This window comes from Danio rerio, chromosome 6, assembly GCF_049306965.1.
Source record: "Danio rerio strain Tuebingen ecotype United States chromosome 6, GRCz12tu, whole genome shotgun sequence".
Taxonomy (NCBI): domain Eukaryota; kingdom Metazoa; phylum Chordata; class Actinopteri; order Cypriniformes; family Danionidae; genus Danio; species Danio rerio.
The window spans coordinates 38,698,630-38,714,549 of NC_133181.1; the positions used below are offsets into that span (position 1 = coordinate 38,698,630).

Here is a 15,920-nt window from a genome sequence, read left to right on the forward strand (position 1 = left end):
GATTTCAAAAATACTTATTTCAGTATTTTTCACTTAAAGAAATACATACACTGTAAATTCAGGTTCATTAGATTTGATTGAATTTAGTCTAATAGAACAAGACTTCAGTGACTTCATTTTGAATGTCAAGTAATGTACATGTCTTGATTTTAGTTATGTTTAGATTGTATTGGAAAAAAAAAAACTTTTTTTAAAGATTTTGAAGAACAAGCAGTAGTAAACTCCATGACTTTATAGACTTTAAGACATTCTGCTCTGATCTAAGACTCCTTTGAGGCATCAGATTGTGGAAGAGGGAATTGCAACTTTTTTAGACCAACAGAAAACCTGATTAAGCAGCTTTCAACACTGCCGATAACACCAATCTACAACATTATTTTTAACTTAAAACTGAAACCTTTTTTATGGCATGTTGGCAGTTTTTGTACAAAACAACAGGCTGGAAAATTCTAACTTCTAAACATGGGGCTTAAAGAACAAAAAGATTAATTATTAACTATTAATAATACAGTTTTTAATTTTTTTTGTGGATCAGTATGAACAGAGATATTGTTGAACACACTTGTTTGTCTATCTTAGTCATGCTAATGTACCTTTAATCACTAATTCATCATTCTGGAATAAAACCAACTTCACAGTGTCTTGTTATTGCCCTAGTTATGACATTCCAACAATATAAATGTCCTCCAACATTAGTTACTTGTAAACTACTCACAGAAGAATGTCACATGTTGTCCGCTCAGAATTGTGATAATTCAGCCTGATCTCACGAGGAAACGTAAGTATTTTATGTTTTGTCAGTTTAGTGGCTAAATTTGTATGAGTTTAGTCAAACGAAAATGTACGATTTTAAAAGGAGGCGTGGCACCCAACCCCACCCCTAACCCCAACCGTCATTGGGTGATGAGCAAATCGTACTAAATTGTACGAATTAGATTGTACAAATTCATACAAATTAGCCACTAAATCAAAAAGTTATGAATTGCCGTGAGATTGCGTTGGATAATTACAAGAAGGAAGCATCATGTGATAAAGAAGTAATTGAAAATGTTACTTTGCAATTACACAAATAACTCACATTTTTAAATACACCCACCTCAAACTTACTATTTAGTGTTGAATTAATTATATTTAAAATCTGCATTTAGCTCCATCATCTATGATTCATTTTTTTCTCACTAGTCAGTAGTAAAAAATGTACCAATTCTTGCCCAAAAACGTACTGCAAATAGAGTAAAAGAATGTATTGTAACTATTACTCAAAGTAGTTTAGATACAAATTGTGCATGTGTGTAAATGTAACATTCTTTAGTGCATTTATTGATTGTTCAAGGCCATTTGGGGATTTCAGTCTTCGTACAGTAAGCATTTGTCATCTTCTCATCAGTGATAAGCTGTCTAAATAGTCTCTCGGTCATTGCGTGTAAAAGTTTTTGGACATTTTCTTGGACACTTTTTATGCTTCCAAACAGGTTGCTGCATTTATAAAGCCTTTATGGTCTTTATGGTATAACGTCTGTATGTCTTGAGGTAGTTCAGTATGATGGAATTTACTTTCTATATGCGATTTGATTGGACAGGGATTGCATGACGGATGCCAAGTACTAAACCAATCCCCATAGACAAGAAAAAAAAAGTAGTGACTATAGGTTAAAGGAAAATATTGGAGTAAAAGTACCAATACAGTACTAAAAATGCACTTAAGGGTAAGTCAAAGAATTTAGTAAATTACAATTACTGAGAAAAAAAAACTACTCATGATTACAGTGTACACACTTACAAAAAATACAGTTTTTTTTTTTTTTTTTAAGAATACTGCAGATTTTAATGGAATATTGCAGTTTTAGGTAACTTCTGAAAAGGACAGTTTTTGGATACATAAAAGTGCATTATTTAAGTATATTGCAGTATTACTGCAATACAACTGAGGTACTACAATACAAACAAATGCAATACACAATAGTACTGAAGTGAAACTACTACTATAATGCAGTACAACTACGGCAATTATACTAAAGTACTACAGCTACTATTATGCAGTACTGCTACTGCAATACAACTGAAGTACTACTACAGTATAACTGCCATACCGCTACTGCAATGCAACTTAAGCACTTCTACAATACAACTGCAGTACAACTACTATTTTTCCTGCTCTGTGGACAATGGTTTTCAAATTAGGTTTCAGTACTTCAGTTGTAGTGCTTATATACAACATATTATACATACAGTTGAAGTTATTAGCCCCTCTGAATTATTACACCCCCTGTTTATTTTTTCCCCCAATTTCTGTTTAACGAAGAAAATATATATTTTTTTTACATTTTTCTAAACATAATAGCTAATAATTTTATTTAGCTAATACATGATTTATTATATCTTTGCCATGATCACAGAACAAAATATTTTACTAGATATTTTAAGACACTTCTAAACAGCTTAAAGTGACATTTAGAGGCTTAACTAGGTTAATAAGGTGAACTAGTCAGGTTAGGGTAATTAGGCAAGTTATTGTATAACGATGGTTTGTTCTGTAGACTATTGAAATAAAAGTAGCTTAAAAGGGCTAATCATTTTGGCCTTAAAATTGTGTTCAAAAAATTAATAACTGCTTTTATTCTAGCCAAAATGAAACCAGACTTTTTCCAGAGGAAAAAATATTACCAGACATACTGTGAAAATGTCCTTGCCCTGTTAAACATAAATTGGGAAATATTAAAAAAAGAAATAAAAATCATAGTGGGGCTAATAATTCTGACTTAACCTGTATATGCCACTACAGTATATTGCTCCTCTGTTTACAACTTCAGTTGTACTGCAGATTTTACCGCTCTTAAACTTTATTGTATTCATTGTAGTTTAACTGTGTTTACACCTCACACTGCAATTTTGCAGTTGCATTTAGTTTTGCCACAGTTATCCTAGTATAAATGCTACTTCTGTTGTACTGTTCAGTTTTACTGCAGTTATTTTTATTATTTGTTTTTGCAAATTAAACAGCATTCAAAAAATTCAAATTGGAAAATTCCTTTAATCCAAAAAACATCCCTTAATAAGGAACACATTATTCTTGGAAGATGTTAAAGAACAAACAGCAACTTATACTGCTGTTGAACTTTATTGTACTGTATTTGGACTGTGTTTATACTTCATTGTATTGCAATTTTGCAATTGTACTTAATTCTACTGTGGTTATACAGCAGTTTTACTTCTGTTTACTGTTTTTTTGCCACAGCCATATCACCCTGCAGCCCAAGACCGGTTACTCACTGTAAGCCTGGTCAGTACCTGGATGGGAGACCACATGGGAAAACTAGGTTGCTGTTGGAAGTGGCGTTAGAAAGGCCAGCAGAGGGTGCTCAACCTGTCGTCTGTGTTAGTTCTAATGCCCCAGTAAAAAGTGAAGGGGACACTATAATGTCAATGAGCACCGTCTTTCGGATGAGACGTTAAATTGAGGTCCTGACTCTCTGTGGTCATTAAAAGTCCCATGGCACTTCTCGTAAAAAGCAGGGGTGTATCCCCGGTATACTATGAAAGGAATACAGTGCATTTTTGAAAAGGAGCTCAATTTACAGTTCCCCTGTTAAACAGTTTAGTTTTGTCTCCTTTGAATCCATTTAGGTTATCTCTGGGTCTGGAGGGAGCACTATTAAGTTAGCTTAGCATAGATCATTGAATTGGATTAGACCATTAGCATCTCGTTTAAAAATGATCCAAGCATTTTAATACATTTCATATTTAAAGTTTAAAAAAACTTTGCTGACATGGCACGGTTGCAGCAGATACTGCAATAATATTCTGCAGAGCCTGAAAAGGGGCTAACTTCCATCCAAAAGCTTATTTTCAGTGTGTTCTGGTTCAGATATATATGACTCAGGATCGGCATCAAAAGTAATATGTTCTAAATCCTCTCTCACAAATGGCTCCATGGTTGCAAGGCAAGCTCCCTGTGGTCATGTTTGTTTTATTGAGTTACACGATTATTAGGTCCTGTGTAATGTCATTGTGCCTGCTGCAGCCATGGTACGGCAGCAAAGTTCCTTAACTATTACAACTATTCCCTTAACTATTACTTTTTTATTTTCTGTCAGTCTTGGTACATTGTGTTACTATAGAAGAGTCAACTTATAATAGTTTAAAAGGTTAAAATCGTTTTTTGAGCGATATGCTAATGGTCTAATCTAATTCAATGATCTATGCTAAGCTATGCTAAAAGTGGTCTTTCCAGACTTGGAGATCGGCTGAATAAATAAAAAATGACAAAACTTTTTTTTTATATGCACTGGAGTAAACTTTTGGGCCTATTTTGAAAAATAAAAAGTGAAGTGTTCCTTTAAAATGCTCTTTACAAAAAGAGCTGTCATGTTTTTGAAAAAAAGGATAAAGAAAACCTTTGTGTTATACATCCATCACAGTATCACAACCTGACATAGTAGATTTGAACATCATTTCATACCTTGCAAATGGACTTTGTTCTCAGGGCTCTGAACCAGCACAGAACTGACAGAATCCAGGTTGTCATAATTACTGCAGCCGAGAGGACCAGTCCTGGTTTCAGTTACCTGGGAAACAAAATTCAGACAACAGCATGATCAGTTTCACCACTGTACCATTATATTTTACATGAAAAATAGTGTGCAATAAACCCATTCCCTGTTTTCCTTATTAAAAGAGATAATAAGCAGCCAGGCGCTGAGCAGATGCATTATAAAAACTTCCTGTGCCTAGTGACTCAGTTTGTCCCAGACATGGTGATAATGCGCATGCAGTGGTGGTCCTTTCACAGATAATCACTTACTGTTCTTCTCATCTCACTGAGAGAGCTGCCGCACAATGTTTTCCCCTCGCTCTGTTATGAAATGTGTTTAATTGATTAGCTTCCTTATTCAGAGATTCTTTTACACTCACAAAGAAAACAGAAGCTCATTTCGCTCTACAATGCAGAATGTTATCTAACCTTAGCGGAAGGTACTTAATGATGGTCCGACTCTATGTGGCCATATTGACTAAGGTATCTCGACTGACCTTTACTGCGAGCTAGCTTCACTATTATCCGCATTTGCAATAAGAGATCACACTCGATTTTTTCCTTCTCTTTTCCAGTCATCCTTCTCTCCTCATGACACGGAGAAGCAGGCATAATTGATTCACACTTTTCTCTCTTATGGTGCCAGTGAACCTTCATCAATTCAGTGATCTCTTTCGATTCGGCCTGTCAGATGATATCTTTTCCAGGCTAGCAGTTAGATAAGGTAAGACAAGGTTGTCTTCTGCCACTCCATCACAAATTCACTGAAGGGTCTAACGTTAGTAACAGGGAAGTCTGCTGAATGTGATATTGCACTGTAAGAATGTTCACCTTTATGGTGAGGGTTATTTGTACAGGATTTTGACCTTTAGGTGGTATATTCCATATATATACAGTGACATTCAGTAGTTTACATTACAATTTATCTTAAGTAAACAAGAAAATAATTTTTATATTTCTGCAATAGAAAATTATATTTCAAACATAATCTGTTCTTTTGAACCTTTATTTAATTAAATAATCCTACAAAGAAAGTGCAATTATGGTTTCCACAAAATATTATTGAGCATAAGTCTTTTCAACTATGATTTAAAAATAATAAAATATTTTGCTGAGCTGCAATTTAACACTGCATTTTTTGAGATATTGTAAATGCACCCTAGTGAGCATAACGCCAATGAAGTAATCAAATATTATTATATGAATATTTATATTTTAATAAAAACATTAGATTTATCCACTTGTCAGGTTTTGGAGATGTACTGTATGTGTCACTATAAGGAGCAGAAGAATATGATCTTTGCGCTTAACAAATTAAATTAAATATGTAGGCTGACGGATGTCTTCAGTGGAGTATGTACGACACCGTTTCCTTATCAAACTAAATAAATAAATAAAGGATTAAAGAGTAAAAGTAAAGTAAAGAGGCCAAATGGAGGAGGCTCATTCTTTATCCATGCGCTGCAGATGCTCTGTTTATCTGTTTCCTAGTGAAGAATTCAGTTTTTCCACTTACAAAGTCCACCATGTAAATAGCCATTGCGACATGGCGCAACGCAACTGACTCTTCAAGGAAATGGGAGGTGAGACTCTGATTGGTTTAATGCATGTTAGGCTCAAAACACATCCATAACTCATTAAGAGAATTAGCACTACCCTGTTAGACCATGCATTGGGGCCCAAACTGTTTTGTCTGTTCTTAAAATACCAAAAGTGGATTCAGACTTGCCCTTAATGCTTTTGCCCCATGCACTTTGGACTTTGCGCCTAGATCATTAAAATAGAACTAATTTTGTTAATTGTTAATATTAAAGACTGAATGCAAATTGTGAAAAAAATGTATCCTTAAAGGATAGGTCAGGGATTAGGGATGTTTCCTACAGCCGGAGTTGGGTCTGAAAAAGCTATAATTTGGCAGAATAAATGCCATTTTTATCACACCTTCATCGTCAAGTTAGCCAGCAATTTTCATTAAGCAAGACATTAAGCATAGTCATACAGCAAAACAGGAAATTCAGTTCTAAATATCAGGCTTAAATCACTGAAATAATGAAATAGCAGCCCATAGCCCTGCTCTAAACCTGATTAAAAGTCTCTAAAAAATCATTGAAGACAAAGGCATGGCTAAGAAGTTACTAGAAGCTAAGAAGAATAGGGATGTCCTGCTGAAGACTGGTGGTATATTGTGAGACACTAGTGATGTCCTGTGAGATTAGTGATATCTTTTATGAGTCTAGTAATGCCCTGTGAGAGACTAGTGATGTCCTGTGGCTGCAGATGTGCTGAAGTATTTGAAAATATGTACTTGTAAACTTTATAAAAAATTTTACAGCAGTAATTAACAATTTTTTGTTGTAATCTATCTGTATGCTACAGTCATGAGTGTTCTCTAATTTAGTTGAATTCATTTGTGAAATATGCTTAATAATATGTTATGTTCTGACTCATCACCAGTGAATATAAAACATGGCTTGAGTGCTTGGCTTGAACAAAAGCTTGAACAGCAATAAATACCAAGCTTAGCTCAGCAGCAATTGATTTTTCTTTTATAAAACGACCATACATGATGCAATCAAATGATATATCTACAAGCTTTATTATTTAATGCACCATATGATGTGCCATATGGTAAATGAATACTGATTGATGAACAAGTGAAGCATGATATTAGATTTCCTTTACTGATAGCAGCTGTTATTCAAAGCAAATACTTTGTATGTCACAAAATACCTTGTAATGGCAAATTATAGGCCACCTGGACTTTCGTGATCCTCTGCTGTTCTGGCTTAATGTGAAACATCAAGAGTCTGCTGTTGATTCTGACACTGCATAGCAAAAAGCTATGCAACAGTAACAAATGTCAATCTCAATTGCAGGCTTAAAATGTATATTCCACCAAGAGAAATCAGTTCTCAAATTTTGATGATAGGAGGCTTCTTTTTTCCCCCTTTCAATTTCACAGATGGACAAATACCACAGATTCAGCATTTCATTTTGAAAGCACTACTAGATTAGACTATGCATTAAAAATTTTAAAAGAGGGTCTTACAAAGTCAAAATTTTGACCCATGGTGAAAGCTGGGATTTTGAATGCTTCAGGACTAGAGAACTCCTGGCTGGATGGCCAATATGTCATTTAAACAACACATTCTTAAGGCCGATTCACCAGATTTTGATACATGGTCAGGAGCAATTGGTATATTTAGAAAAATAAATAAATAAATAAAACATTTTTGTTTAAGGTAATTATGGGCATATTTTGGCAGCGCCAATAGCCTAGTAGTTTAGTGGGCCGACAGTATATACAGTATAGCACTGTGGTGACCTGAGTTTGATTCCCACTTCGAAGTCCATTGCTGATCTTTCCCCTCTTTCTGCTCCCAATGCTTTCCTGTCTGTAATCTTAACTATCCTATCCCAATAAAAGGTGAAAAATCCCTAAAAATAATTGTGTATAAAAAATAATGGCCATCTTTTTATTTTGTTATTAATGTTTTTGTACTGTGCATAAAGAAGATACTGTACCCAATTGTATATATGTGTGTGTTTGTCACTTCCTGAATTTCTTGGAATTTTGTTTATAGATTTAGATATTGAATTAATTATCTGTGTGTTTTAGAGCTGCACAATTAATTGTTAAAAGATCGTGATCTCGATTCGACCCCCTAGACGATCTTAATCCAGCATTTCTACAATTCTGTCAATCATATTTTCAAATTCAGGAGAGAGAAAAAAGCGGCTGCACGAGTCTTTTCATTGTTTCATATACGTTGCTCACTGACATTGACACCTCCAAATGATGTTGAATGAGTCGCATAATGTATTTAGAAGGTATAATTCACCTAAAAATGTCATTTTTGTCTTCATATAATGATGTTTTCGCGGCCGGGAAATCACACGTGACGTGAGCTGCTGACCGTGAGCTGTTATCACAGAGAGGGTGCACGCGCACTCTACTTAATGATGGATGCGCGCGCGTCCACTTTAGTGAACAGAACCTGCATATGTTGCGAGTAACTGGTAATACAGTTGTAAATAATATTTTGTTTGTGGCACAGAGTGATCGTTTGGGAACCGCGCGCGAAGTATGAACAAGCACTTAGCAGTCAAAATAAAACCGAAAGTGTGCACTTTATTTAAATGATCCTATCGCATTTTAGAGTTATAATTACGACAAGCATTTGATATGTTTTTTCTTTCATAGCCAACCCAAAGTTGTGCATAAAAATAAATGTTTACAATGTCAGTATAACTACTCTAGCCTATATGTTGTTGAATATAATCTGATTATGGCAAATGTCTGATTTTACCAGTGAATAAATTTGTCTAATATGACAGATTGCAAGCATATATTTCAAACATAATAATTCAACATCAGAATTATTATAAGTAGAATAGAATTATTTTAAAAAACCAGTAGACCTACACATAATATTATTATCGATGTTGTGCCATATGTTTGTTTTTAAGCAAAAAAATCGTGATTCTCATTTTAGCTAGAATCGTGCAGCTCTAGTGTGTTTATGATGCAGAGAGAAGCATTAAAAAATGAATAAAAAAAAAATAATCTAATTTAGCTGCAGTGTATACATGGTTATTCCCAGGGCTTGACATTAACACCTGCCAACACGCCAAATTTGGGTAGATTGCAGCTGTGGCGGGTTAAATAGCCGTTCGCACTAGGGTAATTATTATTGTAAATATTATTGTAATTTCAACAATACAAAGTGCAGTTTACAGTAAAACGAAACAATGTTCCTCCAGGACTAAGGTGCTGCAGTAAACAACATGACATAGGTCTGTGCATGACAAAAAAAAAAAATCTAAAGAATGATATAAAATAAAATAAGATAAACTTAAAAAAAAAAAAAAAAAAACTGATGGCCGATAGACATCATAATGGTGAACCTCTTCCCCGCCCCCGTTGCAGCAGCAACCAGCTCGCAAAAAAAATACATGGCCTCGTTAACACTAATATGACTTAGGTTTAAAATGCCATTTTAGAACAAAGACGATCCACATCCACACTGGCATCTAGCATTTCTAGAAAGCCCTCCTTCCACACCATACCGCTGAAACCGCACATCACGCGACCACACACACACAAACATGCACACACTCTGTCATGCACGGCAGCGTATGCCTGCATCTGAGCTCCAGCAGTCAGCAAGTGCTTTGAGCACAAAACCTTAGAAAGCAGTGCACGTCAGACAGTTTATCATGGATGTACCTCTGGATCATGTCTCACTATAGTTGTCAAATGTGATATTTAATTCATCTTGTCTCAAGATCTACAATCTACAAACAATTAATTTGTTATGAAAAATAAATAATAAATTCACTGCCGCCTGTGACGACAATGCCAGTGTCCATCGCGATGTTTTACATTAGACATTGTACAATGCCCAATTGGTCGACATCATCCAACCCTAACTCACACTAGCCACTTTGGCTGGTTGAAAATATATTAAATTGTAGTTTGCTTAAAAAGCTGAGTTCAACAATAAGGATGGTCCAATAGCCCGAAGCCAGTGTGAGAGTATACAAGATAACTGTGATCTGATAACTGGTGCGATCGGGTCTCTTTTAAATAGACTGGACAAAAAGTGACGCTAGTACATCCACTCCTGCTGCTCTCAAGAGCTTGTGATTTTTTTTATTTTTTTTAATGTCTATTTTGTAAGCAGTAGCAGTTGCTTTTGCTTTAACCATTCTTTAAACAGATTATTAGCGGACCTAACGTGAACTGTGTGCACATGATCCTCCTTATATTATCACACATGGTATGGTATGTTTTACATCTGCTTTATTTTGCTTCCAGTTATTATTGGTAATAGTTATCATCGTTTACAATTATATTGCTTCAATAGGAGATTAACTCTCCATTTATGAATAGTTAACTGAACTTTAGCCTCTACAGACTACTGTGCATAATTCTTTTTTAAAAATTTCAATTAGATTATTTTTTTGTTTTAAGAAAGGTTTTGTTGAATTTAACAATAATAATAATACAGATATTTGCATTCATTTGTTCCAACAGCAGTTGGGTTACTTAAGCTTTAAGTTGGACGTGTTTTATTTATTTTACCTAACTATTTTACTTGACTAATTTTATTATTTACTGTTATTTCTATGTTGTTGAGTGTGACCTGTTGCTGTTAACTGTTGGCTATTGCTGTAAACCTAATTGTCCTTCTGGGACATTAAAGACATTCCATATGTATTCCTGTATTCCATATGAAAAAGTGCATGTATACAGCTATATTAAGCTTGTTTTGACACTTGCTTGTTTTATACTTCTTTTTTTTTTGTGTGTGTGTGGCTATGGAAAAATTTGTTAATTCTTTAGTATTAAGGAAAATTGCATAACTAATTGCAATGCGACGCTATGAAACCACACCCTATTTGCTCATGCTCATTGAGCAAGCTCATGCACAAAACACAAAATGTGAAATGAATGAGGAGGCATGTGAAAAAACACAAAATCGAAATCAATTAATTTTAGTATGCAAAAGTCAAATTTTATGCATATAAAATTTATTTTCCCAACAGCAAAATTGTGGCTAGTGAAAATGGCGAGTGGCTAGTAATGTTGGAAAACTACTAGCCACAGTGCCTGCGATCAAAAAAGTTGATATCAAGCCCTGGCTATTCCCAAATTGTTAGCTTTAGGATTAGGGGTTGATTAAGGTGCTCAAATATCAATAAACAGTATTTAAGTACAATTATTTTGGCTATTTCTATTAAATATCATTCATTCATTTTCTTTTCGGCTAAGTTCCTTTATTAATCCAGGGTCACCACAGCAAAATGAACCGCCAACTTATTCAGCACATGTTTTACACAAAGGATGCCCTTCCAGCTGCAACCAATCACTGGGAAACACCCACACACTTACTTTCAACAACATACACTACGGACAATTTAGCTTACCCAATTCACATATATCGCATGTCTTTGGACTTGTGTGGGAAACCGGAGCACACGGAGGAAACCCATGCAAACATGGGGAGAACATGCAAACTCCACACAGAAATACCAACTGACCCAGCCAAGACTTGAACCAGCGACCTACTTGCTGTGAGGCGAGAGCGCTACCCACTGTACCACTGTGCTGCCCCGTCAACTGAATATCATTCTACAGTATAACATGTTCTAAGGACAGTACTGTACAATATACTGATGATAAATTTCTTATCCTCCAAGTGTTCACACTCAGGTTAATGGAAGGTAAAACTGATGCTAGTCGGGTGCTCTGTGCATTAAAAAAGTGATACCAAGGGGTCATTACCGACTGTCCATTTGTGACAAGTTGGGAGTGAGAATGTGTTGGTTTGGTCCAGAAAAATGAATCATAATATTGTCATGGCTGGCTCAATAACCTGGACAAAATTTGGCATGACAGCCAAGACATGCTTTTTCATGAAATATGTTGGTTATAACACAACAGTCAATTCTCTGCAAAAGAGTTGTTGTTGTTCACCCTGCGGTTACAATTCTAACGCGGCATGTGCTTCAGAAGGTATCATGGTTGTAAATTCAATTCTGGCTTGGGTTAGAGCTGATCCGGTATGAAAAAAAATGGTCAAATCATGAGCAAATTGATCCCCGCCGATTGCAGAATGGCTCAGGTTTTCACGCATTAGACAAACAACCTGAGGAAAACCACAAAGGTGGGATAAAGCCTGACTTTGTAAAGAGCGTCGCTCCTGTGTTTTCTGCTCACAGTCCCAACACACCGACACACTAATAGGCTTTTCTTCTGAAAGGAAATAGCAAAACTTCCCCTCCGTGGTGCCCAGTGGGGGGAGCTAAAAACCTCATTCTGTACTCCAGTGCTGTTTAATCTCGGATTCATATGGAGGAACGAACGCCTCAGTCTGTCCCGTGAAATGTAGACATGGGTCAACGCCCTGTGGAAATGATGTGTGTGTCAGAAACCCCTGCTGCTTCTGCGATTCATTCTCTTGCGCTGCTGGAGCTGCACCGTCCTGCCTGGCAGGCTGCTTCCGTCAGTCACAGCGCTCTTTTGCTTTTCTCACCAGAAACAGACAAACACAGCCTTGACACCTGAGATCTGCCCTCCCAACTGTAATAAAACCGCCTAAGCACTGCAGCAGTTGTGTGCCAAGGGAAAGCGCTGTTGTATATAATGGGATGGGGAGGGATCATCAAAGTGTGGTCTGGAATATATGTGTCAAACTGTGCATTGCTGTGACAGAGTAAATGTCTGTTTTGGGGATTTGGACAGCTTTGTGTGACCAATTTAAATGGCTGTCAGCAAAAGTGTAACGGCTACTGCAAATAGTGCATTGACTGAACCCTTAATTGTGACATCTTATAAAGAAAAGAAATCTAAATCTGGCTAATATTAAACTATTTTGTTCAAGTATTGATGGATTCATTTCAATACATGATTTGTCAGGAAGAAGTGTTTTAAGTAACTTAAAACATCATACAATTGAGTATAATCACTTTATAAAAATATTTGAATACATAAAGATCAGAATACGTGTTTAATTTGTATGTTTATATGTGAATGCCTGTTCAGACAATTATTTAACCAATATTTTGTGAGTTAACATTTTACTTGATTGTAATAGGCTTACTATGTATATTAAACACTACATGAAATACACTACATGACAAAAGTCTTGTCATCGACCCCAGTTGTAAAAGCTTGAAATAATAACTTGACTTCTAGTTGATCATTTGGAAAAGTGGCAAAAGGTAGATTTTTCCAATGAATCATCTGTTGAACTGCATCCCAGTCATCACAAATACTGCAGAAGACCTATTGGAACCTGCATGGACACAAGATTCTCATAGAAATCAGTCAAGTTTGGTGAAGGAAAAATCATGGTTTGGGGTTACATTCAGTATGGTGGTGTGTGAGAAATCTGCATAGTGGATAGCAACATCAACAGCCTGCGGTATCAAGACATTTGTGCTGCCCATTACATTACAAATCAAAGGAGACGTCAAATATTTTTTCCAGCAGGAGAGCAAGCAAAGTTCCTGCAAGCAAAGAAAGTCAGGGTGCTCCAGGATTGGCCAGCCCAGTCACTTCACTAGACATGAACTTTATTGAGGATGTCTTGGATAAGGTGGAGGAATAGGCATTAACGATAAATCCAAAGAATCTTGATGAACTCTGGAAGTCCTGCAAGAAAGCTTTCTTTGCCATTCCAGATGACTTTATTAATAAGTTGATTAAGTCATTGCAGAGATGTATGGATGCAGTCCTCCAAGCTCATAGGAGTCATACACAATATTAATTATTTTTCCACTGCATCATGACTTTACATTCTATACTGTACATTATTTCTGTAAAGTGACACGACTTTTGCCTAAGCAAAGTCAGACTTTGCTGTCTTAATTAAATAAATAAAATTAAAGACATGAACATATTTTATTCAGGTAAAATAAGCATAATCCAGAGGTCTTTGCCTTTCATATAAGCCACTTCTGATACCAAAGATTAACTAGAAAATCAAATTATTATTTGTAGTTCATAAATCTTGGATAGGCGACAAGACTTTTGTCGGGAAGTATATAATAATACATATTCAAATACACATATGCAAAATGCAAAAACTGAAATCCATGCTCCTAACTCTTAATAACCCCTGTTACAAAAAAATAAATAACTACCAACAGTTTCTGAGAAAATTTATTAAGTGGGTTCTAAATAAATAATACTTTTGTTTTCTTTCATATTAGATATTCCCCGTAATATTGCTATATAAACATCCTAAACATATTTTAATTGCTTAAATTAATTACTCAGCATCGCAGGTCATTCCTAAATATTCCATCCTTGAACAAAATGTACTGTACAACCAGCGCAACATTTTCCTTCCACACAATGAGGAACCCGTCATTTACAGTGGTGAATGGTTATCTCTAGATACCCACTCAAAACATCTGACACTTTTCATAGCAGGATCGTGGCAACAGGGAAAGTGGGGGAAAAAAACAAGCACTTTGTTATACTCAACATTATTATTCTTGAAGAGTTGAAAGAAGGACGCTGAGGGCTCTGACTTGACTAATGACATACCTTGATGGCAGTGGAGGCAATCTGGATGTGATGCAGTTTTCGCAGAGTACTCTCTCTGTCTATGAAATAGGAGGCAGCCAGCTGGTGCAGGGCCTCCAGAGTCACCGCTGTGCTGTTACTGGTGTAGTCGCTTGCCTCTGCTTTCTTACTCAACTTTCTCTTGTCCACAAATATAGTCAAAGCCTCCTCTCCTAGAGGAAATGAAAGAGACCATGCTCGCTGATATAGAAACAGTACAAATTGATCTATTCTGTGCACATTCAGAATGTATCAACGATTCTGATGCAAGCTATTAAAGGGTTTCTGATTAACCACATAACAATTTGAACAGTACTTCAATATTTCTCATTTCGCAGAGATTCAGCTATTTTTTCAGACATGTCTGCCAGTCATATTGAAGAGTCAGAAAGATAAAGCATTCCCTGTCTTACAGTTTTACCAATTTTACAAAAACATATTGTTTTGTTGCAAATATGAATATACAAATAAATATATAACCTTTACAGTTTTCAAATCTGTGTTTGTCTTATCAATACGATCAAAAATGACAGACTATTTTATGAATTAATGTGCTGAAATGCATGTCTGCATTTGCTGACCCCAGGGGGTAATTACACTGATTTCAAATCCCAAAATCAATCTTTTACTCAGACATTTTTTTTTTTTTTTTTTGTGGTTGTGAAATGTATTAAGTATCAGTTATTTGAGCGCTTTTCAGGAAAGAACCCCTCTGTTGAATCTACATACGAGTTTCCAGACTGCACTGAATGTAATCCAGTAAAAACAGCCTGTACTTTGAATTAATAATAAGAAACATCTTTCCTTTGTGATGACCCAGTGTAGTGAAAAAAATAAATTACATATACAGCGGGGGAAAATAAGTATTGGATTTTTCCTGGGAATAATATTTCTAAAGGAGCTGTTGACATGAATTTGAACAAGATTTGGTAAAACACTAAAAAATACAAACATAAAAATAAAGCAAAAAAAAAAAAAAAAAAAAAAAAAAAAAATATATATATATATATATATATATATATATATATATATATATATATATATATATATATATATATATATATATATATATATATATGATACAATTGTTGTATAGTGTCCAATGTGTATCCAATGTGTAATAACAATGGAATGACAAGGAGAAAGTACTGAACTATTAAAATGTAATTAACACTTTATATAAAATGCTTTTTTTTTTTGTGATGGCAGCTTAAAGATGCCTCTTATATGGAGAATGAAGTCACATGAATTGCTCGGGTGAGATTTTTTCACAGACTTCAACAGAGTGTAAAAATTGTGACAGTTCTG

At 35.3% G+C, this 15,920-nt stretch overlaps 1 protein-coding gene across 3 annotated transcripts in view; it reads right to left on the minus strand.

Annotated features, from left to right (window-relative positions):
• brinp3a.2 (bone morphogenetic protein/retinoic acid inducible neural-specific 3a, tandem duplicate 2) overlaps positions 1-15,920 on the minus strand; it is a 69,231-nt gene that overhangs the window by 13,513 nt on the left and 39,798 nt on the right. For all 3 annotated transcript variants that reach the window (XM_073952398.1, XM_001341533.7, NM_001309829.1), the window contains 2 exon segments: positions 14,595-14,785; positions 4,460-4,565 (listed from right to left, as the gene is read on the minus strand). Coding sequence is in view for 2 of the 3 variants with exons in the window: in XM_001341533.7 (XP_001341569.2) it covers positions 4,460-4,565; positions 14,595-14,785 (297 nt within the window). In the remaining variant the exon portion in view is untranslated.